The 25446-nt window shown below is 36.1% G+C and overlaps 1 protein-coding gene and 3 non-coding genes across 4 annotated transcripts; all 4 read right to left on the bottom strand.

The window, feature by feature from the left end:
• LOC115442260 (synaptic vesicle glycoprotein 2B) lies at positions 1-23161 on the bottom strand. The gene is made up of 11 exons (XM_030167270.2): positions 23004-23161; positions 19052-19117; positions 13778-13939; positions 9856-10023; positions 8013-8129; positions 4040-4275; positions 3545-3717; positions 2802-3042; positions 1633-1913; positions 1364-1491; positions 1-926 (listed from the first exon to the last, which is right to left on the bottom strand). The coding sequence occupies exons 1-11, from the start codon at positions 23029-23031 to the stop codon at positions 793-795; spliced, it is 1734 nt and encodes a 577-aa protein (XP_030023130.1). The 5' UTR covers positions 23032-23161; the 3' UTR covers positions 1-792.
• Trnak-cuu lies at positions 8761-8833 on the bottom strand. Its single transcript has one exon. It is a non-coding gene; the product is annotated as a tRNA-Lys (tRNA).
• On the bottom strand, positions 8918-8990 carry Trnak-cuu. The gene has a single exon. It is a non-coding gene; the product is annotated as a tRNA-Lys (tRNA).
• Positions 15713-15785, bottom strand: Trnak-cuu. Its single transcript has one exon. It is a non-coding gene; the product is annotated as a tRNA-Lys (tRNA).
• Positions 23162-25446: the final 2285 nt, after the last annotated feature.

Here is a 25446-nt window from a genome sequence, read left to right as displayed (position 1 = left end):
ATAACAATAATTATGTTTCTTCATAATTCAAATTTAACAGCCAGCTAACAATTGTATTTTTTATTTTATTAGGGCAACCGTTTTTGATGTATAAAAAACCGATAAAAGCTGTCTTTCAACTAGAACGCTCGTAATTGTTCAAATACGGATTCACCCTCTTAGACGGAATAAGGCCCACTGACCTTAAACGAATAATAAATGATAAATAATGATATGGCTTTTTATATACTTAACATAAATAAAAATACATTCTTAAATATACTTAAACTATAATGGCTCGTTTGACGATATCTATATTTAAATCTCTTATTGATTTAAGTACAATTGGTTCATAGTCGACATTTTGAATCTCACGATTTTCCGTCACAGCGTCTCACATACTCATTTTGAATTATTAAAATTTTAGCTTCTATGTAACTGGTTTTGTATTGTCGTCGGTAACAGGTGAAGAGATGAAGGTTGAGGTTCAAGACATCCAAATTATCATGTATCCAGTTTAAAAGCTACATAATAGTGCAGCCGCGACGAGCGGAGTATGTCAGTCATTGTTATAGGGTAGTTTTAAGAAAACTCGGACCGTGCATGGCTATATTTACAGGAAGTTTTCTTTCTGTGCGTTCGTCTCTCGGTTCCTTCGTCTCTACATAATTTTTCCAGTCCTATTACCAACACTGACATAAACCTGCCAAATAAAAATGCTTCCAGAGTATTCTAGTACGTATTCCACAAGCAAACTCTTCAATTTAGTCACGTAAAGTGCAATGGTCAATTAAACCTACTTTTTAATTTATCCTACATGTACGTTGATATGTATCTATCTAGTCCTAAGTTCTTCTCTGCCCCACTTTCTTGGTCCGTTTCTTCTTTCTGTACTGCCTCTTCATTGTTATCTTCTAGCTTGATAACCATTATACCGCCAATGGATACTAGAAAATTTAAACTCTCATTAGAATCTAAGATCTGAGATATGAAGACGTTAATATTAGGTTAAATAAATTAATGGGTTTCTCCATCCTCTCTTTTATATAGAATATCGACAAACGTGCAACAATTTGAGATACATTGCAGCCAGTGTAACTACTGGACATAATAAGACTTAACATTTCATGTCTCAGGATAGCGAGCGCAGTGAAATATCAAACAATACTTCGTAATTCAAGGTATTGGATGGTGTTTCTAGTGTTTATGGGCGGTCGTGTCGCTTACCGTAAGGCAAATTCGTCTTGTCATTTAAAGCAATACAAAAAAGTCACCAAAATTCACTTGTTTTGAATATAACCTACTCAGTACTCACTACAGTGCTAGGTTATAGTCAACTGGTATCAATTTTACATTCTGTATCGTTAAAAAATAAACTACTTACGTGCTAGTAATGCTGCAACAGCTATAAATGGCGCTGGACAAGAAAAATCCAGTAGCACTCCAACAGCCAAGTTAGATACTACGCCTCCAGCCCTGCCCCACCACGCGCCCCAGCATATACCGAGACCACTGGAAATAATAAATAACTCATCAAATTCTTATTATTAAATTCAGGTGATCGAAAATATTTAGGATTATACCTAAATACATATTTCCAGCCCAATTAACTTTACTTTCACCCATGTCTCAGACAGCATCAAAAAGACAAACCTTAACTTAGCCGGCAGCGCATGTAGTAACAACCTAATCAGCAGCACATTGCCGTTCAACGAGGCAGCATTCAGCGCTGCAGCGGCTGCTACGGCCATTTTGTTGGAGTTGGAACAGGCGCACGCGCTGGCAGCGAGGCAAGCGCACGCGAGTGCGCAGGCGCCTGCACAAGCAGCTGCTGCCCTCTTCACCCCTCGCGCACCCCCTCTGGCGCAAAGGATGGCACATGCTGCGTTACCGAGAACGCAGCATGCCCCCACTATGAGGCCTGATGTGAACACCTAGAAAGGAATCGGGAAAATTGAATACATTCAAAATTAAAATAATTTCTACCAGATAATCCTAAAATAAAAAGAAAGTGTGGCAGCTTGGATGCTTAGATGTCAGGACAAAGTAAGTTGACAATAAAATATAATGGACGCATAACAGTTTAATTCATGCAAGTAAGACTTACATTTTAAATGCCAAATTAATGTTGATCAGAATATTGCAAATAAATAAAACCGAACTAGACCAAAAATAATGACATCACTTATGCTTATTAAAATATTTTTGTGTTTAGTGTCAGCATTTTTTCTTCTGCCATCTATGCAAACCTACTTTGAACCTTAATAGCCGGTATATAATTATATTTATTTATTAAACTATTAACAAGACGTGTTATTCTAATTTGCGACCTTTATCACTTTCATGCCGATCAGTGATTCAACAAGTCACTGTAATAAATGGTCACGAGCTAACGCTATCAGTTAGTTCTGTTTATGTCTTAACGTTTATTTTAAAAGTTATATCCAATCTGTTACATGTTTCCATACATTATTATCATTCATAAGGTACTACTCTGCTAACTTAATGAAATGTTGTTTCATATGTATCTCTGCTAGTAATAAAATACTCTGGTAACATTGTATCAAAATTCGTCCATGAATAACAAATATTTCCACAAAAAATCTAATTTTACTTTTCTGACTTTTTTATCATTTTGTAGTTTAGTGCAAATATGACGTGTTTGTGACGTATTCCTGACTTACGATGCCGCTGCAATGAATCTCAATAACTTTTGCCCTATTCCAAAAAATCTTTCATTCTTAAAAAGCGACATTATCCCTAAGACTTAAAGACTAGTTTGACGCATACAAAGCCGCAGCAGCTTATATTGAATACTTTACCTCTGTATCCATAGTAGCATCACAAGTATCTTCTCTCCCCTCATGTCCAAACTCGCTATCATTATAGCCAATAATTTGTTCGGGTTTTGGGTAACTAGCATACAGTTTTGTAAGCTCCTTCCAAGCTATCGTCGCGTTGGAGACCGTAGCGTTACCAGTTCGATTGGCAGCGGCAAGCTTACATTCCCTTCCTTGCATGCGGAGAAGCAATTCTGGTATCCACATGTTTAGACCGAAGCCTCTGAAATTGTAAACAAAGTTAAAATTAGCTAACAACTTGAACACGCTACAGCCTAATGGGTGGTTTGGCTATCATACACTGAAAAATAAAAAAAAAAAAGAAGTAAAGCTAAAAACACAATTAATAAGTAATGGTGGTAGGTCTCTCGTATGTGAGAGTCCGCCTGGGTAGATACCACTAAAATATCTATTTCAGCCGCCAAGCAACTGCGTTTTGTGTTCCGGTTTGAAGGAAATTGAAGCCAGTGTAACTACTGTAGGTACATAATAAGACTTAATATCTCATGTCTCAGGACGACGAGCATAGCGGAATACCAAACAATACTTTGTCATTTAAAGTGTTGGATGGTGTTTCTTCTGTTTATGGGTAGTCTTATCGCTTACCATCAGAAGAACGGCAAGATCATCTACTTATTCAAAGCAAAAAAAAGAAAAAAAAGGGTTTCTACTGTAAGAGCAACTTGCTCATAGCATTCATTTTATCACATCAAAAAAACACTTACGCAGACATATTCGCGAAGAAAACAAAAAGTATAAGAGAAGACTTCATGACGTAACTCTTGGAGATGAAGACCTTCAAATCTTTCAATACATTCATGAACAAGTCTTTAGTTCTGTTCTCTTCTCCGTTCAAGGTCTTAGCCACGAATATGTTGTCCGGGATCAATTTCTTTATCTGTAATATTAGATTTATTTGCATACTTCTGAAGATGTTTGCATAGAATAAAGGCAGACACATAATATAAATTTGAATATAGCAGGAACAAATCTTGCATTAACACAAATATATTTTAGCGTATTAATAATATTATGACCATGCGCAAAAGCTAAGTAAGATTACAAACTGACTATTAAATGTAGTTCCAAAGATCAATTCGTTACTTCAATTACTGGCAGACAATACTATTTATGGGTAAATTCTTACTATTTATGAAATGGTGAATGATGAATATAATCTAGCTGATTAGAAACAAAGCAATATATTCAATAGACTATACCTTAAAAACAGCATTCTTTCCAAAATTCCCTTTATGAATATATTCCATAAGTTTCAACGCTCTGTCTCCTCTATTGGTGTCCAGAAGAAGACGTGGACTCTCCGGCAAGTACAGCACCCATACTCCAGCTATAAACCCTGGCAAACTTCCCAGGGCTAGATACAGTCGCCACGAAGAAATCGGCAGTATAGTAGGATAGTCGGGTAGCTTGAATGGTATCACTAACCAGGCGAGAGCTAAAAAAAAGAAATAGGAATTACTCTATTATAATTACAATAATATTAAACGGGGACGAACGAATAAATTTTGTTTGATAAAGAATATACCTTTAAAATGACAATCAATAAATTGGTTCACTAAACCACCAATAGATGGCGTTATTAATCATTTTTATATAAATCTATCACCTACATTCTTTTTCAGCTCTCGTCTGGTTGAGTTTAATAATTATTTTATCGATATTCGTTTACCAGTTCTGAAACTATGCCCACAGTTACTCTACGTACGATGAAACCCCTAATATATTGTTAAGCAAACACATTAGAGCGCGATGGGTATTAGGTTTACATTTTACGTAAGATAATCATTAATTACCTCTATCTTGTTTATTTAGTATTGAAAACTTTGCGGCAGTGTCATGGAATGCATGTTGCCCGAAGCCTCTATGTATTTTCTTTTGTACCTTGTTACAAATGTTTTGTGCGTCCCAGTATATTGTGCGAATAAATGTTTCTTTCTTACCTTAGTATTTTTACTGAACTAGTATAAATATCATTAATCTGATATATCTGAATTAAAGAAAAACCTACTAAAGTTATTTTAGTCCTTTCATGTAGGTAATAGGAGACAATTGTATGAAGTTATTTATACAATACATATAAAAAACCCAAACCCATAAAAAACCCAAAGGCCGGCTTTATACATATTAGTCTATGACTAGGTCGGTGACGTAACGGAACGATTGTAGTGCTGATGCCTCAGGTTCGATTCCCGGGTCGGGTAGTAATATTGAGTTTCCCTACTCAGTGTAAACCCAGAATCTGGAATTTGTACTTGATAGGGCGATCGGCTTAACTCCGACCATACCATGGGACAGAATACGTATGGCGAAAATTGGGTGCACCAAGTGCGCCTCTGCCTACCCCTCAGGAATAACAGGCGTGAATATGTATGTGTGTGTAATCTATCAATTTGTATAATTTAATCTCCGAAACAGTTAATTGAAATTGATGAAAATGATGGAACTTTAGTGACGTATGTCATTTTATAAGAAGGAATATTATATTAATATAACACTTAGCAAATATTTAAAAGCCTTTAAATCAGCAACTAAATTCTATTTCAATGCAACATTTTTAGATCTAGATCATTCCTAGTAAACACTATCACCAATTATCTCCAAAGTATTCTACGAGTCATTCAATCCGTAAAAAGATTTTGACAGGGATATTAAAATATAACACTTAGCAAATATTTAAAAGCCTTTAAATCAGCAACTTAATTCTATTTCAATGCAACATTTTTAGATCTAGATCATTCCTGGAAAACTCTATCACCAATTATCTCCAAAGTATTCTACGAGTCATTCAATCCGTAAAAAGATTTTGACAGGGATATTAAAATATAACACTTAGCAAATATTTAAAAGCCTTTAAATCAGCAACTAAATTCTATTTCAATGCAACATTTTTAGATCTAGATCATTCCTAGAAAACTCTATCACCGAATTATCTCCAAAAAACCTACGAGTCTAAACCATAAAATGATTTTGACTGTCGGAGCAATGCTAGTAGAAACTGATACCCGTTGTGTACATAACTTCGTAACACTGACCTCTAATCTACAATTGCAGTACAGTTAGTTAGTACGGACCTCTGTTTGCGTTCCGTTACCTACACTTAAACTTAGCTTCCACTGACACCGAAATATTTAGTGTTTAACGTAAAGCAATTTGTCTGTACGGATGTGGTTATTAACAGAAGAACCGCGTTCAAAACCGCGTCTTGTCTGGCATCGAACCCACGACGCGGCAATCCGTTGCACTCTTTGCTAAATTCTCTATGATCCAAAACGATCGCCACAAATATTCAAATTTTGATAATGAGTACTAATAAAACGCGTTGCCTTTTTCATGGCGGCGAACAGTGAACTATATATTTTATAAAAACCAATCAATAAAAATAAACATTCGTTCCGAATGATGACCAATGAGCCAAAATTTTTATGAATTATGCACTTCGTTTCGATTACTACTTAACATTGTTTTCAACAGATGGCATTACATGTTTCGTTTGATGTTACAAAAATCAATTTCAGTAAGTACCATATTGCCCTTCATTACAGCTACACATATTACAAAGCAAAGTACCCAAAAGCTATCTGTCTGTGATCGATTTTCTTAAAATCCGTTCAGTGGATTTTTTTACAGTTTTAACTAAAAGATAATGCAATTCTTGAAGAAGGTTTGGGTTAATAGTATATTACGATTTTATGTAAATTGACTGAAATATAACGTTTATTGTTGAAGAGGTCGCGTGGGCGTACAAAAACTTATGGGTCGGGATTTACGTGGGAAAAACTTTGTGACACACTGATTTCCACGGGGCGAAGACGCTTACTGTAGAAGCTGTAGTAGTAGGCGGGAGACTGTTTTATAATATTACTCGCACAGCTAGTAATATTATAAAACAGTCTCCCGCCACGTCTGTCTGTCTCTCTGAACGCGATAAACTCAAAAAAAAACCTAACGGATTTCGAGGAAATTTAGTATAGACATGGTTTGAAACTCTGGGAACGCCATTAGTCTAATTTTTATCCCGGAAAAAATAGCAGTCCTTTAATCCAGAAAAAAATTCACACGGGTAAAGCCACGAGCAGAAGCTAGTTTAAAACAAATATCAATATTTTTACATAAAAACCCAATCTTAATATTACTTAACGTTTGCGTATGTAAAGATATGCGACTTTCGAAAAGTCTCATTGCATATGCCGAGCCCCGAACCCACAACTCGCGGGCTGATGTCTTATTCATTAAGCGACTGCGCTCTCTAATCGATTTCTTTATCTGAATTTATCTAGGCAATGCTAGATTTCTATTGTATGTGAGAATTTCTTTATATAAACAATATCGGCGTAAACTAATGCAAGAAAATCTTAAATATCTATGTTTAATTTGCTGGAACTAGAATTAAACACACAACATCACGCATTTTATCCCCGAAGGGGTATGCAGAGGCGCAACCATGGCACCCACTTTTCGCCAAGTGTGTTCCGTCCCATGATGTGATAGGGGGCGAGCCTGTCGCCATATCGGGCACAAATTCCAGACTCCGGGCTGATACTGAGCAGAAAAACCCAAATATCACTTTGCCCGACCCGGGATTCGAACCCAGGACCTCAGAGCGCTGCCGTACCGCGCATGCAGTACAACTACACCACCGAGGCAGTCGAGGAACTAGAATTAGCTTTGTACTAAAACCTCTCTAATCACTTGCTAATTGTAATTTCAAGTTTATGAGAAAAAACTGTCAGAAATAAATACAGGGCTTCATAGACTTTAGAACACTATAGAGCAAGTCAGTGCTCAAAGATTTATACTGAATAATCTCACGAGTGGAGTTACAGAACAAGAAGATTTAATTATATGAAATACTAGGCGTAGTTTGTTGCTTGGCCCGTACTTAAAACCTTTCCGGAAACAAAATCCCTAAATCACCTTAGCGAACGATAATGTATTCGTACAGAGGGCACCCGTTATTGCCAGTGTCATCTACTTCAAAAATATTTTCAAAAAATTCAAATATGTTACATGCGAGTTGCGAACTCGTTTAATGGTTAGGTTAGGTTAGGTTAGAACATCTAAAAATGTTAACATTCTCATTTATAATATGAGTACCGTAAGAAACAATGGATTTTTCATAAAAATATTACACTTGGTTGAGCGTTACGTTAATACATATTGACTATTCCTTACCCGGTAATATAACCCACGCTGCCACGAAGCTCATGCCGACGATGCTCAAGTATAACTGACGTTTCTTCTCACCCACCAAATCAGATAAATACGAGAACACAAGAGTAGCTGGACCACCTAAAAATATATAAACAAACTTTTTTTTACACGCAACTCGACACGAAGACATTACGAGCCGTATTATAGACAATCACACCTTTGAGTCGGATCTCAAGTAGGTATTGAATGTATTGAAGTATTTAATAAGCGAAGATTAAGTTTTTATTTGAGAGCTAGTTAAGTTGGGATCTTTTAAAAAAAAAATCACTAAAATCGGTATGTTGTATGTTTTTGACATGCTTATATATTTTTATTCAGTAGTGACAAACTTAAGATGTTGACTTTAATTTGAGCTTATTACTTAATGCCGTACTTAAGAGCGGAACTGAGTCGCATCTATCAATGCAGTCCTACATCTAATAGTTTTCCAAGAGATGCTACTTTTCGAAATACCCGGAAAACATTCAACAATAATCTAGTCTGGTATTAAAAGTTTTTATTGCGGGAAACTGAACGCAGCTCTGCGTTTTACTGTCGGTTTGTAGACATTGCGTCAGAGATTTTTGTAATTAACAATACTATCCCTACAAAAAAATTACAAAGATTCATGAAATTGGTTAGTATTTTAATTTCATATTTTTGTATCGCAAGTATGGAACAATATAAATATTATACTATAACAATACTTTAATACGCAATATAAAATTGTCGCCCAACGTGGGGCTCGAACCCACGACCCTGAGATTAAGAGTCTCATGCTCTACCGACTGAACTAGCCGCGCTTGTATTGGCCTTAGAGAGTTGACTACAGCATAGAATAATTTAAATATTTATAACTAAAATGCGCTACATTAGCAAAAAACTATCGCCCAACGTGGGGCTCGAATCCACGACCCTGAGATTAAGAGTCTCATGCTCTACCGACTGAGCTAGCCGGGCTTCCTACGACGAAACGAATTAGCGTTTAACTAACTATCGGTAAATGAAATATCCTAAACATTTGTATAGGAAAATAATAAAAATGTTAATCATGAAAAAATCTTACTTAATTCAATAATGGCAAATCATAGGTTCCTTCAAGCATTTTATGCTTATTTGAACATATTTTATTTATATATAAAATTATTATGAGACTTAAATATTGTGGGTTAACTTTTGGCTTGTATGGAAATGGACAAAAGTCAAAATCGAAGTATACCGGAGTGAACCTTATATGTATACCTATCTACATAAACATGATGTATGTATGTTTATCTTCTGCATGGTATGCAGCCCATACGCGGATAGGTAGAGATTATAGATTTACATTTTGCATATTCTTAACATACCATTTCCGCCTTTTCTTTAATTAATATCTTTATAAATTCGGTAGAATTTATTCTATTTAAGTCATATATGCAGTCTGTGAATATCTATGATAACCTCAAATTATATAATTAAGTTTTTATTCCATATTGCTTTTTACTGACAGGCTAAAATAGACATATCTACAATATTCTCATTATTTGTGGTATTCCCCCACCTGCAAACTTCTTTACCCATTCTTCACTAACTCAGGAGTTTGTTTTTAAGTTTGGACGTATAAATATTACCAATATTAATAAAAAAAAATCCAATAATTCTCCAAACCTAAACATGTTTTGTAATTGGAACCTTTCTACCTTAGCTTTTAGATACTTTTTTTCCAAAATTCTCCGGACCTAAAAATTTTGTTTAATAGTAAGCGTCCTTGCTAAACCTTTAGTACATGTAATCACAAGATTTTTTAATACCGGTGAAACCGGGAGCTCAGTAATATATTTACCGATGACAAATCCATTGATAGTTCTAGCAGCCAATAACAGCCTGTAGTCTGCGACAGTGCTCTGGGCCAGGGTGATAGCCGCGTCCAACAACAGGGTCAAGCTGAGGGTGTTCTTCCTTCCATACACGTCCCCCACTATCCCCCAGAAGAAGGCACTTGCTACACCACCTGTAAAGGAGAAAATATTTTCACCCAGATCCACAAACCATATTAGTAAATCAATGTTAGCTTTAAGTAGGCTATCAAGTAAACATTTAATGTAATGAACTATTTAATAAACTAAGCTTAAGTTGTCTCTTAAGAGCTTGTTCTCAGCTGAGTCATTGTTTAACAAACAAAATAGTTGCCATAATATATGATATGCGATGACTTAAGATGTTGTTGATATCTGTTTTTTAAATAGCGACGACCTTAAGATGCCAAATTTCGATTTGACAACGTCTCAGCTGATATTCCAGATCTGAGCACATCTTAAACTCATTTGCGTCTAATAATATGGGCCCTGGAGGACGCACTCTTCGCCTGAATGCATAGTGTCGGCAATTCTATAGCTTTCTTTGGCTTTTTTATGTTGGCAAGGCAAAGTGAACTTACTTCACCTGATGGTAAGTGGAATGGAGTTCAATACTGTCGACTGGAGAGACATCAATATCCCTCAGCATTGGATACAATTATGCCGGCCTGTTGGAATCGGATATACACAGACCGATCCCGGAAAGTGACACTTACGTGGGCCACTATGGCTGGTTTTAACACCTTGTGTACGGTGGTTGCTATCCGGACGGATTTAAAATATATCCTACCACCAGCTTTGTTTATCTGCCAGTCAATTCAAGTAAATTTGTATCTCAATATTAGCCAATCACAGCCTCTTACGCACTGCCGATGCTATCCCGGAAGCACTGAGAAATAAACTAATTATCACATCACAGGTCCATACTTAGCAAAGTAATATTTGTGTCCAGGCCTATGACATATAAGAATTTCAGTTTCATAGTTAAAAACGAATGAAGAGGCAAATTGCGGATTGTAAGCCACGGCTACCCATAAACCATACGAATACTATTTGGTACTACGCCAGTAGTTTAGTTTGGACTGCGTTTATAGTTTTGAGTCATAAACATTTCATAATGATCTTTAATTACTTTGTAATAGTTTCACTTTATTTCAATCATTATATTATAGTGCTTGGATACTGCCATTTAGCAGCAAGAATAAAGCATTGTTATTTACGTGCCAAGTAAATATATCAATCGATAGGCGTGCGTCATAACTTTTTAAGTAAAAATATCTTTCCTAAAATTATAATTGACTTTGCACCTCTGCCTACCCCCTACAATGAAGTCATTTCCAACGGCCGACGGCTTAAAAAAACTACGGCGCCGTTCAGTCAACAAATTATCCATTTCGCTGGCTCGTGCTAATCATGCTTTATAAAGTACATTTTCTATTAGTACCATCAAATACGGAGCGAATGTTGTCACCGATGAATTTAATACATAATTTGAGATAGTAAAGATCTACTTTAATAGAACTAGAATTTATAAACAACATTATTCTTAATGGCACCGTAGAATTAGCCGCGAGTCTGCAGCCCTTCTTCGTGGCTTCACAATAATTGCTACAACATAAATAACGCTAAAACAAAACACTGAAGAGCGCAACTTACTTTCTGTTAGTCATTAGTCTTTTCTATCTGCATCTTACCTCGCTATTAATTTAAAGGTGTCCCAAGATAAATTTGTTTTTTTTTTAAATATAACTCGTGACCATAAATGTGCATTGTATAACAATGCGAAGATGTGTATTATACATCATATTATAATTTTGATTATGGAGTTTTAATATGGACTTGCCAGTCTTTCAAGCCAAACCTACGGCCACGCACCACAGTAACCTTCGACATAGTCCCGGGTTATCGAAAGTTCTAGATAGCTTCCAAACTTCCACAACCAAATGATCCGCACACCCACTTGCGCACAAGGCTCTACATGGTCTACATCTAACCTGAACCTAGTAATCCAAAAAGTGTAAACGCAATTTCTCACTCCGTAAAAGGAGTGTCTTCCGATATGTATTTATTCAATTCGCACCTACGTGCTTCCACTACTGCGTATATAAAAAGCTGTAAATGCTATTTTGGCCAGATGGTATAAAATATCAGATTTAAAAAAATATATATTTACATACACATCATTATATCATTTTCCCTTTTCAGGGGTAGGCAGAAGTATTATAATACATATTTCGCCAGCTATATTAGATCCCATGTGAGAGGGGGCGACCCTTTATTTACCGGGCACAATTCCAATCTCCAGGCTAATATTGAACAGAAAACCCAATATCTTTCTGTCCGACCCGGATCCACTGACTTCAATCATTATCAAAATAAATTAAACCTCATATAACATGTGAACTAGTAATTGCTTGAGCAACAATACTGGCTAATATTCATTGATCGCTGGATAATAAATCATCATCAGCCTTTGGAAGTCCACTGCTGAACATAGGCCTCTACTAAGGCTTTCCTGTCAGACATATCAAAAGCGGCCTGCATACCAGTGGCGCAGGGTCCATTTAACCCGGCTTTCCTTTCATAATTTGTGCTGCAAGATCGATGAGTAATTTGCACAGTATCTACCTTTTCTATTAGCTATCTCCATACCAAATTTCATAAAAATCCGTTCAGTAGATTTTATATTGTATTACATTGTTTTATATTGTGCGTATAATTTTTTCTTTCTTTCTTTCCTGTAGCTTTCGCTCTCCTTCTTTGAGGGGACATCATAGGTAATGCCTACTCGGCCTTACTGTTCTTTGGCCTTTCATTTTCACTTTTCTCGTTGGTTGGGCTATTTGCCTAACCAAATCCACTAATGCATGTGTTACTAGTGCGCTTTGTTAAAATAATAGATGCATCCATTGACTGGGTCAATTGCACTGTCTTAGATGCAACGGCATTTTTAAATCTAAGTTCAGCTTTTCCAGGCGTATTTGGGTGCACTCCAGAGTACTTATAGCTAGGTATAAACTGGGATATGTCGTGGAGGACATCATGAAATGGTTGCTGTACAAACGCCTTAACAGTACAAGTGTCAATTTGACAAGAATCATCTCACATGACATGCGAATCTACAGCAGACGTCAAATAACAACGAATCTACTATTTACATTAGCAACTAGGTTATAATAAGCCGATTTACCATTATGGGCTAATAGCCCTGCTTCCTTATGCGCTGTAGCAACGATATTCCCAACGTGTTATTTCCTCGCACGTAAACAAATGAGATAATATGTTGTTTTCTATGAAATTGGGTATTTTGTTATCATGGCAAACCACATGTTAGTAAGGTGCTAATGATGTTAATATAATGAAAGTTACAACCATCAAAGCCGTCAATCGTTTGTGTGAAGGGTCGAATTTTATTAAATACTAGCTTTGGCTCGTGGTTGCGGCCGCGTGAAAGAGTTTTCCGAAATAAAAATCCGCTATACATTTTCTCGGGATAGAGAGTAGTCTATAACCTTTCCAGGGTCTTAAACTATCTCCATAGCAAATTTCATAATAATACATTCAGTAGATTTTGAGAAAATCGATAACAAAGAGACATACAGAAAAGGGGGCTTTGTTTTATAATATGTATAGATGGTGACGGCCTTATGTATTGGATTTACATTCAAATATATAAATCTTCATGATTCCTAACAATTTGATTTGATAGACGTATACCTGTTAATTGCGGTATGACACACGCTGAAGCCGTATAGCGGATCTTTGGTAACCTAAAAGAGTACCACCATTTTTCCATTCAAGTTTATCATGGTCTTTACTATCTCTTTTTCATTCAAACTCGATCTGCTACTTTAGTATACCTAACTTCCTTCCTTCATACTTTACCATAAACCTGTCTCAGTAACTCACCGCTCATAAACGCCATGTTGATGAGTCCAGCCTGGTAGGTGGACAGCTGAAGCTCGCACCTGGCAGCAGGCAGAACGTACGACATGGCGCAGTTCTCCACGCCTGAAGCGAAGAATGCGCATACGCATGCTCCGAGCGCGCTGCGGCTGAAGCGCCCGTAACCTAGTAAATGGAGATGAGTTTTGGGTATTTGATAGATGATAGGTCTATTGAACTAGGTTTCACACCAGTATACATGTGGATGATGACATTTTGGGTACTAACCCTGAGGCTAGTGTCTTTATTCTTAAACAAGTTGCTGAGCCTGGTACGCCATGAAGTTGCAATGCATTTCTGGCACGTGGCCAGTATAGTTAAATCATTTAAAAAAAAAAATGTTTTGCTGACCCCACATCATAAAGGTAAGAAAGACCGCAATAATCTAAGAATGCAGACTTATTGTATACTTGGGGTAAATTACAAGTAAGTCGGTAGAATGTATTGTTTTGTAGGGTGTGGGACATCACAGATATACCGGAAGACGCGCTTTTTTACTGATATTGTATAATAAGTTCATCCGTCACATTATAGCAGTTCGGAATACAACTTACGTTTAATCCTTGCCGAGCATACATCTATACTATAATGTGATGGGGAGTCTATACCGAACTCACATACGTAACAATAGTTGTAATTAAATGTCTCACTAAATCTGGGACAAATTTTAACCCCGAAGCACTTTGGCATGTTATCATAATCTCTTGAAAAAAAATCCCCTAGGTATTGAACTAAGAACACGATTTACATCAAAATGATATTTTTGTTCACGCCGTCATTCCCGTAGGACTACGCAGAGTAACGCAGGTAACCAAGGCACCCACTTTTTGCCGGCCCCGGGTGTGATAGCGTGTCTATCACCATATCGGGCACAAATTTCATAATCCGAGCTGATATTGATGAGAAGAACATGTATCACCTTGTTCGACTTAGCATTCGAACCCAGGACCTCAGAGCAATGTCATACCGCGGACGGAATACCACTCTACCGAGGCAGTTACATCAAAATGCCTTCTCAATAGACAAGACTCATACACTTATATTGTACAACTAACATTATGATTCAAGGAAAGCAGTAACACGTTAGTCAACTATCAAATACTAGGAATTGCAATAAACGGAAATAAAGATGGCGAAATAGCTAATTAAGTACTTACGAGTGGAAAGTAAAGGCATATGTAAAAGGTGAAAAGGAACGCACAATTAAATAATCGATTGTGACAAAAGATTGTAACAATCGATGTTGAATGCATGATTGTCAAAATTACGCAGAAGTTTATTAACGATTTAGATATAGTTGAATTAATTCTTGACCGTCTTAAAAAATGGAGATTATCAATTTGACGTGTATTTTTTTAAGTTATTAATTTACATACATTCTATACATAAATGTATAAAGGCGGTTGAAATGTCGAATGCATTCTCTAATATAAAAATAATTATAAAATAAAGAAAAATGTACTAAAAATAATGTAGCATAAAAATAAAAGTATACATTTAGATATCGTCGAATAGTTTTTTTTTTTTTTTATTAATACAGCACATTTCATCATTCCACACACCGCCTATTTCGATAAACTATCTCAAACCCTTTTGTTCAATTCATCTCGCTTAAGTTATTAATAAAGTTTGTTTTGACCAGTTTACAAATGTTATTTTCTTTGTTTATTCTCAAGGTTTCAAAATGGTTAAGCTTAAGATTGGGATAATTTGTTGAAAACGCCCCAGAGTCAGTGTTGTTTCCATTACCCCAGTTGAAGATATCTAGTTTGCTCTGAATTTGTCACGTTCGCGTCGTGTGTCAATCAACAATTTTGTTATTGTACATGCCTTGTGATTATTAAATTTTAGCATTTACCATGTATTTTTTATTCAAGTCTAAATAGTTACAAAAAGTGTCGCCCAACGTGGGGCTCGAACCCACGACCCTGAGATTAAGAGTCTCATGCTCTACCGACTGAGCTAGCCGGGCTTATGTTGACCTGATTGAAATGCTGGATGTGTTGCAAATTCTGTTGTTATTTGCATACATAAAAATCTCTTTCGTGAATGAAATATATGAAATCTACCGATTATTTTAGTTTAGTATGCTCAGTGTATTAAGATCTTTACCAACTGCCATCTCTCTAGTAAGCTTTTAATAAGAAATATCCAATGATAAACTTTAATATCGTACTGTTTTAACCGACTTCAAAAGAGGATGAGGGTCTCAATTAGACATGTTTATTTTTATTTGTTACTTTAGAACTCAGTCATTTATTTGCTTTTTTTTTTAAATTTACTTCCAGACTGGGCTGTTAATTTTTTTTACAATTCGCTTCAACAATTTGGTTTTAAACTAAAATAATTGGAATTATTACTGACTCCAAAATTAATAACCAGTATATAGGTATGAAATATGAAATATTGTTTTTTGGTTTTTAGTGATTTTTGAAGGCGTTTTGACCATTTTTTATAAATTTATAGTTTATAGTCACGATGACAAATAAAAAAATAAATAATATTTTTTTTAACTAGAAATTCCACTAATTGTACTAAAATAACATAGATTATATGCAAATAAAGAAAATTACAATTTATTAACTAAACCTAAATAAATAGATATTTTTTAATTCAAAAACAAATCTAGAATGTCAATTGAAAATTTGTAAAACTAAGACGCATTCACTGTTCACTGAGCAGTCGACGTCACGCCTCTACACTGAAGACAATCGGACCGACACACAATTATCTAATAAACAACTTGTCAGACTGTCCGTCGCTTTAGTTTAATTGCGTAAAAGTTTATTAGTTGATTGCATGTAATTGTTGTATGCTTATTTAGCAGCAATCTACTTCCTCATACGTAGGTTTTAGGTATAGAATTTTCACCGGCTAAGAAAGTTTTTTTTAGCACAGGGCCCGCAGTTATCACTGGGGGAAACAAGCGAACGGTATACTACGAATCCCCCGGTTGCAGGGTCCTGGAGGAAAGTGGAAGAGGAGAAAAAGAGGGGAAAGCGATGGGGAAGGAAGAGGATTTTTAATGGGATTGGCGGAGTGAAGTTGGACAGGAAGAGTTCACGATCCCTTATAGACCTCAGTGTGTAGTTGGCAACCAAGAGATACATTACACTATGTGCCTAGAGCCGCGGCATAATGTTCCCCCGTGCATGGGCGTGCATTTGGTGTGAGGACCAAGCGCACAAGAATTGCCTCGGGGGGGCGGATAAGACAGTAGGTATTATATGCAGAAAGCCGGCTAGCAGCTGAAGAGAAGACGGCTTTCCATAATCGTTTACGCTAAAAAATGATGGCATAAATATAATATCCTAACGATAAGTTCATTGCTAGAATATGTCATATATTTTTACATCTTTTATGAGCGTTAACGACTTTAGTAAGGAATTCTCTCTTCGGCCACTGAAGCTTTGCTGTTCCATCTAATAAGGTCGTTGGGATTGGTGGAGATTTAAACAATCCCTTTCACAGTCTAATCTGTATTCGTTTTTGAGCAGACACCTTTCCTCTAACAGTATATTTGTTTATAGCACAATGTTCATGGAAAGGATTTTCATTTTCTTTTATAAAATTAAAAGACCAAGTAGAATGCTAAATACAACCTTGGTACTTAGTTATCTTTTTTTTACATGCGGTCACTGCAAAGTTACCCCACTCCATTTCATGGTAAGTGGAGTAGAGTCCAATGCAATGTAGACTGACGAGAAATGATTACCCCTCGACCCTTACGTGAGCCATTATAACTAGTTTTCACACCTTGTATGTAGAGTGACCGCTATCCGGGCGGATATAAAATATATCCAGCACAGTGGTTTTAAATTGGATTGCCCGTCAATTAAATAAACAAATTTTCAAACAAATCAAAATGTACCTGGATTTAGAATTTATGACCAACATGCTTATCCAATGAATTCACTGGATTCATTTATTGAAACTAATTTTGGGTTTTACAGGATGTTGGAGTGAGGCGAGATGCCGCTATTGGAGACGTAGTTACAGTGCAGTCTTATATTTGGAGGTACGCTGCTCAATGCGGATATAATTCATGGATACACTAATTAGCTTTCTATCTAGGCTGGAGATAGACGTACCAAGGTAAAGGAATCTCACGCTGACCTCCTAAGTAGGAGAGGTTAGTTGAAAATAATGAATATCAAACGCAAACACGGACGTCCATATTTAATAATAGTGTAGTGTATATTAGTTAAAATAAACATATGCCTTGGTGTAGTTGTATTTTGTACGGAGTAGATATGCCAACATTTTTTGTCCTGTCAACAGCAGGGGAAACCTGCGAATAATATCAGCCTTGTATTGTATACTATCCCACTGTTGGGCACGGGCCTCCTCTACTATTGAGAGGGAATAGACCATAGTCTACCATGCTGGCCTAGAGCGGGTTGCTAGACTTCACACACCCTCGAAAATTCCTAATAGAGAGTTTCTCAGGTATGCAGGTTTCCTCACGATGTTTTCCTTCACCGTTCTAGCAAGCAAGCGATAATTCACAAAGAATACACACATAACTTTATAGAAAAGTCAGAGGTGTGTGGCCTTGGGATTTGAACCGGACATTGGTCTCGGCAGTCCGTTCCACAACCAACTAGGCTAACGCACACTTTTCGCGCAACCTGCGAATGGGATATTGGAATTCTCCGACTTAGCAACTGCAGGGCTCTGGAGGAAAGTCGGGAACGGATATCTGAAGAAGGAAGTGTTGAAAGTGTTATTACACACCTGGTCAGGTAGTGATATTGAGCTTGTCAGTATCAGCTCGTAGTATGGAATTGTGTTTGATAAATGGGAATAATGTTATCCTATGACAGAGCTGGCGAACTGTACATGCGTTATACCTTTGCGTATAATAAGGGAAAATGCGTGATGTTATCTCTATATGATACTAGCTTTTGCCTGCGACTGCGCATGCGTGAATATTTTTCTGGAATAAAAAGTCTATAACATTCAGGAGTTATATAGCTAGTGTAATTACTAAACATTATAAGACATAACATCTCTTGTCAGAGGATGGCGAGTGCAGTGAAATGCCAAACAATACTTTATAAATCAAGTTGTTGGATGGTGTTTCTACTGTTTATGGGGAGTCGTATCGCTTACCATCGGGCGAACGGCAAGCTCGTCTCATCAATAAAGACTATAAAAAATAAATCCATTCAGTAATTCCAGGTATTATCTCTACAAACTTTTAGTTTTTATATTAATATAGATAGAAGTATAGACCTGCTGCATCCAGGGCTGTTTCATAATCAGCAACCTCTTGCACTTCTTTTCGCTCCGTCCGATTAGCTGAAACAATATAAGAAACACTTATATAAATGCTTATATATTTACCGCGGTATATGTATTTTATTTGGGGGAAGTGTCCCCACTGTACCTGATGGTATATGGAGTCCAGATTGTATCGACTAACGAGGGATGATTATCCCTCACAGCTGACACAATTATGCCGGCCAATTGATACCAAATATACACAGCCTGATCCTGGAACGCTACAAACTTACGTGGACCACTATGGCGTGTTTTATTCTTCTACACCACTATGACTAAGGAAACCAGTGTGAAGTTAAACCTTACTGTTTCATTTCGTTTGGTGAATGACATTTCCGGCTTTCCAAACGACCCTGCACATTTCCTAGTCCTTTCTTTGAGGGCTGATAATTTAAAAATTTAAAGATATAGAATCTCATACTAAATATTTTGGTTCGTAGTATAGTGGCGTAGTTACATAACCAGCACAGGACGACTTCTTGTCTAAGGTCTTGAATCCCTTGTTGTTTGAATCCCGGGTCGGGCAAAAGGTTATTTGGATTTTCTTCTCAACACGGAATCTTAAATGTATGTCTGATGTGGCAAATGCGTGCTCTCTGCCATATAATGGGACGGAACACACTGGCGAAGAGGATGGGCCCTGGTTTGCATCTCTACTTAACCCGCGGCGACAAAGATTTTATGTGTGTATTTGTTTATTGAGTTTACAGGCATTAGAATAGCGAAGATGTTGAATGGGTTAAAAAAATATTTTGTTTTACAAAGTATTTTGGATTAAAGGGGAATGCTAAGAACTATCTCCCGCTTTGAAGGGAGTGTATGACTTTGCAAGTTTATGCAGAATTTGCAATATATTTTTAGGAATTATTTCAATTCATTTGATAAATCCACTTCGGGGTTTATTCTTTCCATTTATTAAACTATTATTATTGACGGAGACGGACCGAAAACATTGTTATTGACGAAGGCATTGCCTAAAGTGTAAGAATAATTCATGAAATATTTGTAAAAATAACTCCTATATATCTAATAAATCGTTTGCAGGTTTTGATTACAGAATAATGTATATTCACAAATCGCCAAACAGTGGAATATAAATATATCGGATACCCTCAAAAATTTAATCGAAACTCCAAATTACAGCATAAACTCAAGTATGCAAGTTTACAGTTGTTTTACGCACGTTTTGCTGCTGTATTGTGTGATAACGTTGTTTAGCTTTGGGGAAAGTGATTTTCCGTTTCACAACGAATTTTTTCTCTCATGACGACAATTAATATTTACTTCAAAATGTATAAAAAAGGTAAATAAAGAATTTATTAATATTAGATTGCGTTTTGCTCGTGCTTTTGCCTGAGTTGAACACCTAGCGAAAAAAGTACGATTGTTTCTCGGATAAATGGTATGTATGTCTATATGTTAATCAAGGAAATAGTCTATCGATGGATTAAATTTTATCCAAATCTATTTAGTAGTACTTGTGCTAGTTGTCAATATCCATTCTAATTCCAAACATCATCACAACCTTTCTCATTTATAATAATAGTAAGTAGATTGTCTAAACCAAAGGAGATGTCCGCTTTTTGTATGGGCACTGGTTATTTATTTCGAACCAATTCCAGCGAACCTCAAACTTATTGGATAATAAAGTGGCAAGTATATAAATTTTAGAATCATTTATAAGAAAAATAAGAAAGAAATGTCGTGGTGTAGTAACTTAAAATAAATGCATTGATTCTTCAAAAGGGGTGAAAAAGGTAACTGCGTCGGAATTTGTTTTGTAGCTGCCAGTAATTGTCATTCGCTCATATTAAATGAAAATTAAAAAAAAGACAACAGCTGTAAGATTCTTTACACACATACAAGTGAATCGTATGTGACGTGGGTATGTAAAGTCTATCAACCCGCACTAGACCAGCGTGGTGGACTAAGGCCTAAACCCTCTCAGTAGTAGAGATTCATGCCTAGCAGTGGAACAGTATATAGAGACTTTCCCGCCCTCACACCCACCACTACAACTCGTGTAAGCCAGGATCAGCAGTGGCACGCATTCTATGACACCGAGATGTGAAGCTCGGCGAGTCTCAGGGAAAACTAATATGTCATTATCCCGCAACGAAATTAAATCAAATAGAAAGACAGGGAGGAGTTGGAAATAATAATTGTCCACTTCTCTCCAGAGTAAAGCGGGAGACAAAATAATGAACTAAGTAGGCGTTTTAACCTTAAGGATAGGGACATTTACAACTAGATAAGCTAGTTATAAAGCACCACGGATAAAATTAAAAGAAAGGGTCCTATCACATGATAGGGACAGTATATAGTCATCATTATCATCAGCCGCAGGATGTCCATTGCTGAACATGAACCCCAAAGATTTCCAGATCGCCCTAAAGGAAACGCACCCAGCGATCTCTCACGACTCCCACTTTATTAGGTCATCTGTCCACCTCGTGGGTGGACGTCTGACGCTGTGTTTTCCAGTTCGTGGCCTCCGCTCCAGTATATAATACAAAGCTGATATTATTTATATATAGACGATGGGTTGTGTTGTCTATATTGGTTCTAATCCTGATGGGCTGTTTTTATGTCCTTGAGAGTGACAAATGAGCAGCTTCAGGCCGAGGTTTCAAGCAATTCTGACTTCATGAGCTATAGTGTATATATGAGCCAGATCCAGCCCATCCACCCACTGTAGCATATTTCAATATGAACGGCTAAAAGTGGGTGCACCACCTTCGAGAATAAAATTCGAGTGTGTGCAATAATGACTGGCTAAGTTTATACAATCGGATGCCTCATTTTAATCACTAAGGGATCCATTCCCGGGCAAATTTTGTTCGAAAACCCACAAAAAGTTTGGCATTTCATAAATATTGTCTCATTGCTTTGCTAGGCATTTAACGAAATGACCTGGCAAAATTGTGGCGATTTTATGAATTTCTCGAAAATAATACTTATCCTTGAATTCATCCTCCACAGGCTAAATTCCAATCGTAACAATTCAAACAAACAATACAAAATGTCATTAAATACATGATTTTGCCCGGAATTCCGAATACTGGAATGAGATAATGACTGGAGAAATTTAAAGTAATTATCAAATATTCCTACCGGCTTTTGCTCGCGGCTTCGCCCGCGTGAAGGAGTTTTCCGGGATAATTTTTTTCTACTTACTTGATATGTATCGTTATATTGTGACCAAATTAAAATTGACTCAAAATCATAAATTGTAGCCTATATGTTATTCTGATGTATAACCAATATTACTGTAAAGTTTCATCCAAATCCGTTCAGTAGTTTTTTCGTAAAAAAGGAACAAACATACGTCCATCCTCACAAACTTTCGCATTTATAATATTAGTAGGTTTCAAAGCGTTTACCAGAATCTCACCCAGGATGCTAATATCCCTATAAGCCTTCCACGTTTACTCAATACCATCAGAACCAGAATAAAGAATGTAAGGGACTTCGATCAACTACTCAGGTCACAGTACAATGCAATCGTCGGTAGTGATAGCATCGGAAGTATATTGTAATGTAAACATTATTGTTGAACTCTATGAATCAGCCATTGTAGATTTGACAATCAAAAATGTTTTGTAAAGAAAACTAATGGTAAATACAATGTATTGGAATCAATTTTATGCAATATGGATATTAGAATATTATTAAGTGATAACGATATCTCGTTTAATAAATATTATTATGTCTAGACCGGTAAGTCAACCTGAGATTTAAAGAAATTAAAGACTTAATTTCTCAATTTCTAAACGTGTATCTTTTATGTTCAAAAACTTAACATACCTCGTAGACAAAAAAACAATATACAAAAAAGGCTCAATATCGAAAATAAAAAGTCACAAATAATTATTCCAAATTCAAATATTTAAAATGTACTCACGCAACTCCGGCGTTACTTTGCAAACCATTTTTGAATTAAGAACTATGGCACTAATCCCTTCTCACCTAGCCAAGAGAGCCGCGCTGCGTCTCTTGCGAATACGCGCGGACTGAAGGAATCGCAACCTGCGGCCCGTCGAAGCACGCGCGCCTTCGAACGTTCAGATACGGCGAAACGATGCAAAATGAACAAAGCGGCTTCCGAGAACCGCATTCGATTACGGGAGTATGTGATGTAATAAAACGATGGTTTTAATCATCGGAAGAAAGTTGCTTTTGGAATTTGTGCACAGATATTTTTTGAAAATGGAACTGAATGTTTTTATGTAACTGAAGTATGAATTGATGTTTTTCTTCGAATTTAAGTTTTGGTTTCACGCAATTAGTTTTATAATAAGCTATCTATGATGTAGTATTTTATAAAGTTTTATTATTATATGTTTTTTTTTGTTGTAACTAATAGGAGGGGATGGTTCGACGACCCGCTTAATGCGATTGTAATTATTATCTACGGACACTTTCAACACCATACGCAAGAAGTTTAGCAGGTACTTTGCGGAACGTTTCAATACTTGGTAACATTATAAAATACTTAGTTAAACTATATATGTCGGTAATAATATACAAAAAATATTGTGGCATCATTTTTAAGGTAATGTGTTTAAATTCTGCATCTCGTTGCTATTGCTTTTTTTTATTTATTTTTTAATACATTGTTTATGACAATCTTGCTGGTTACCATGATAAGCTAGTTACTCCCATCATTCCTTAGTATTAAAATACACACAATCCACTACGAAGCGATATACTTATTGATTCTTTTAAATTATGAAGTCAAAAAAAATCTTTTTACCGTCATGCAACCATAAAAAATATTTCACATTATTCACGCACTTTAAATCTTGATTACACCGAGGAATTCACGCGGTGTTCAAACAAAAATAAACATTCAGGAACACTGAGCAACTTTGCCCGTTCCTTTACACCCAGAACGCCTACAACCAACGCAACCGTTGTTTAATTTTAGGTCAGATATAATTATATATATTTAAGAATTTTCTACTTACCATCGGGCCAGCTTTCACTTCCCTCGCTCGTTAACGTTCCATTTCACTGTAAATTACATCCATCTAGGTTCATAATTAAACTAGTACATTTATATGCAACAGGCGCCAGACTAACGATAATCTAGGCAATCTATCTTCGAGTCTAGCTAGTCGGGTCTGAAGATGTTAGATCTATATTTAGCCTGCACGGTTAATGGCCAGAAGTAAGTTGAGAAAAGGTTCGAGTACTGGGCCGTTAGCTTCCCATTAAGGACGAAGGCCTTTGTTGAGTCTTTTTTAGTTTTGTTCGTGTATTGTGTTTGGAAAGGGAAGTTTGGGAAAGGAATTTAAAACTAGTTTAACGCTTTATGAGTCTATTCTTGCATTGTAGAAAATACTAATCAGTTAGTTAAGAATGTTTTTTTCCATTCTACGACTGGGAAAAATAACTTACTTTGAATAGTTTTCTTTTTTGTGTAAATCTTATACCTTTTATTACCACAAATTACAGCATTATATATAACTTTCACTAGAAGCGCAGAATATCCTATTGAAAAAAAAAATAATACCTTGTAAAATGTAACATAAAGGTGTTCAATATAATTAAAAGCTTAGCAAGTAAATAAATCCTGTACTTAATTATGCTCTCTGACAAAATTTTAGCAGTCTAAATTTTTTTTTTAATTTAATGTTTAAGTTTATGAGACTTTTTGATCATCAGCTCCTAGCAGTCGCCTGTAGGATTTAGATCTTCCCCAAAAATGTCCAGACCGACCTGTTGAAAACATTCTGCATCTAACAAAACAATATCAAAATATTCTTGAAAATAAAATGTGTCAATGTCACTTCTAACACTTCTTAAGTCTACATCATAGTAAGGTATAAAACATAAACACGGGTGTCATACAATAACAATTTGACCAAGATGACGGACAAATTGGACCGAAAATACCGGGCAATAGATAATTTCCATATTTATAGTTATTTTTGGAACGTAATCACACTATTGTATTGTTACAGAATTAGTTTAAAATTATACTAGGTTCAAGAATCCAAGAAATTCGTTGCATCAGTACGGATTATTCTATTTGGATACTTATTACATTGATCAATAGAGGCCAATTTTGAAAAACGTAATATATGTACATTTATATTTCATTTCGAAATCAAATTAATTTCCTGGTCATGGGGCGAGTGGAGTCCACCATGACCATGAAGGCTGCAGTCTTCGAAACGTCGGCAAAAAATCGTAACATAAAAAGCTACATAAAATCCAAAAAAAAATATTATTTCAACGTCAACATTCGTGTAAACATAAAAAATAATTATAAAAACCATTTTCTGTTTTTTTTTTTAGCTTAAATACAAATAGGCTCTGGGGCTGATTTATCTCGGTGT

Source organism: Manduca sexta, chromosome 21, assembly GCF_014839805.1.
Source record: "Manduca sexta isolate Smith_Timp_Sample1 chromosome 21, JHU_Msex_v1.0, whole genome shotgun sequence".
Lineage (NCBI taxonomy): Eukaryota > Metazoa > Arthropoda > Insecta > Lepidoptera > Sphingidae > Manduca > Manduca sexta.
This window is presented reverse-complemented; position numbering and strand designations above follow the sequence as displayed.

Coding starts and splice junctions, on each gene's coding strand:
- LOC115442260 (XM_030167270.2), bottom strand. CDS start 23,031: ATGGTTTGCAAAGTAACGCCGGAGTTGC. Junction 1,914..2,801: donor ATGCTACTATGGATACAGAG/GTAAAGTATTCA, acceptor ATTCCTTTCTAG/GTGTTCACATCAGGCCTCAT. Junction 1,492..1,632: donor GCGCTGCCGGCTAAGTTAAG/GTTTGTCTTTTT, acceptor TATTATTTCCAG/TGGTCTCGGTATATGCTGGG.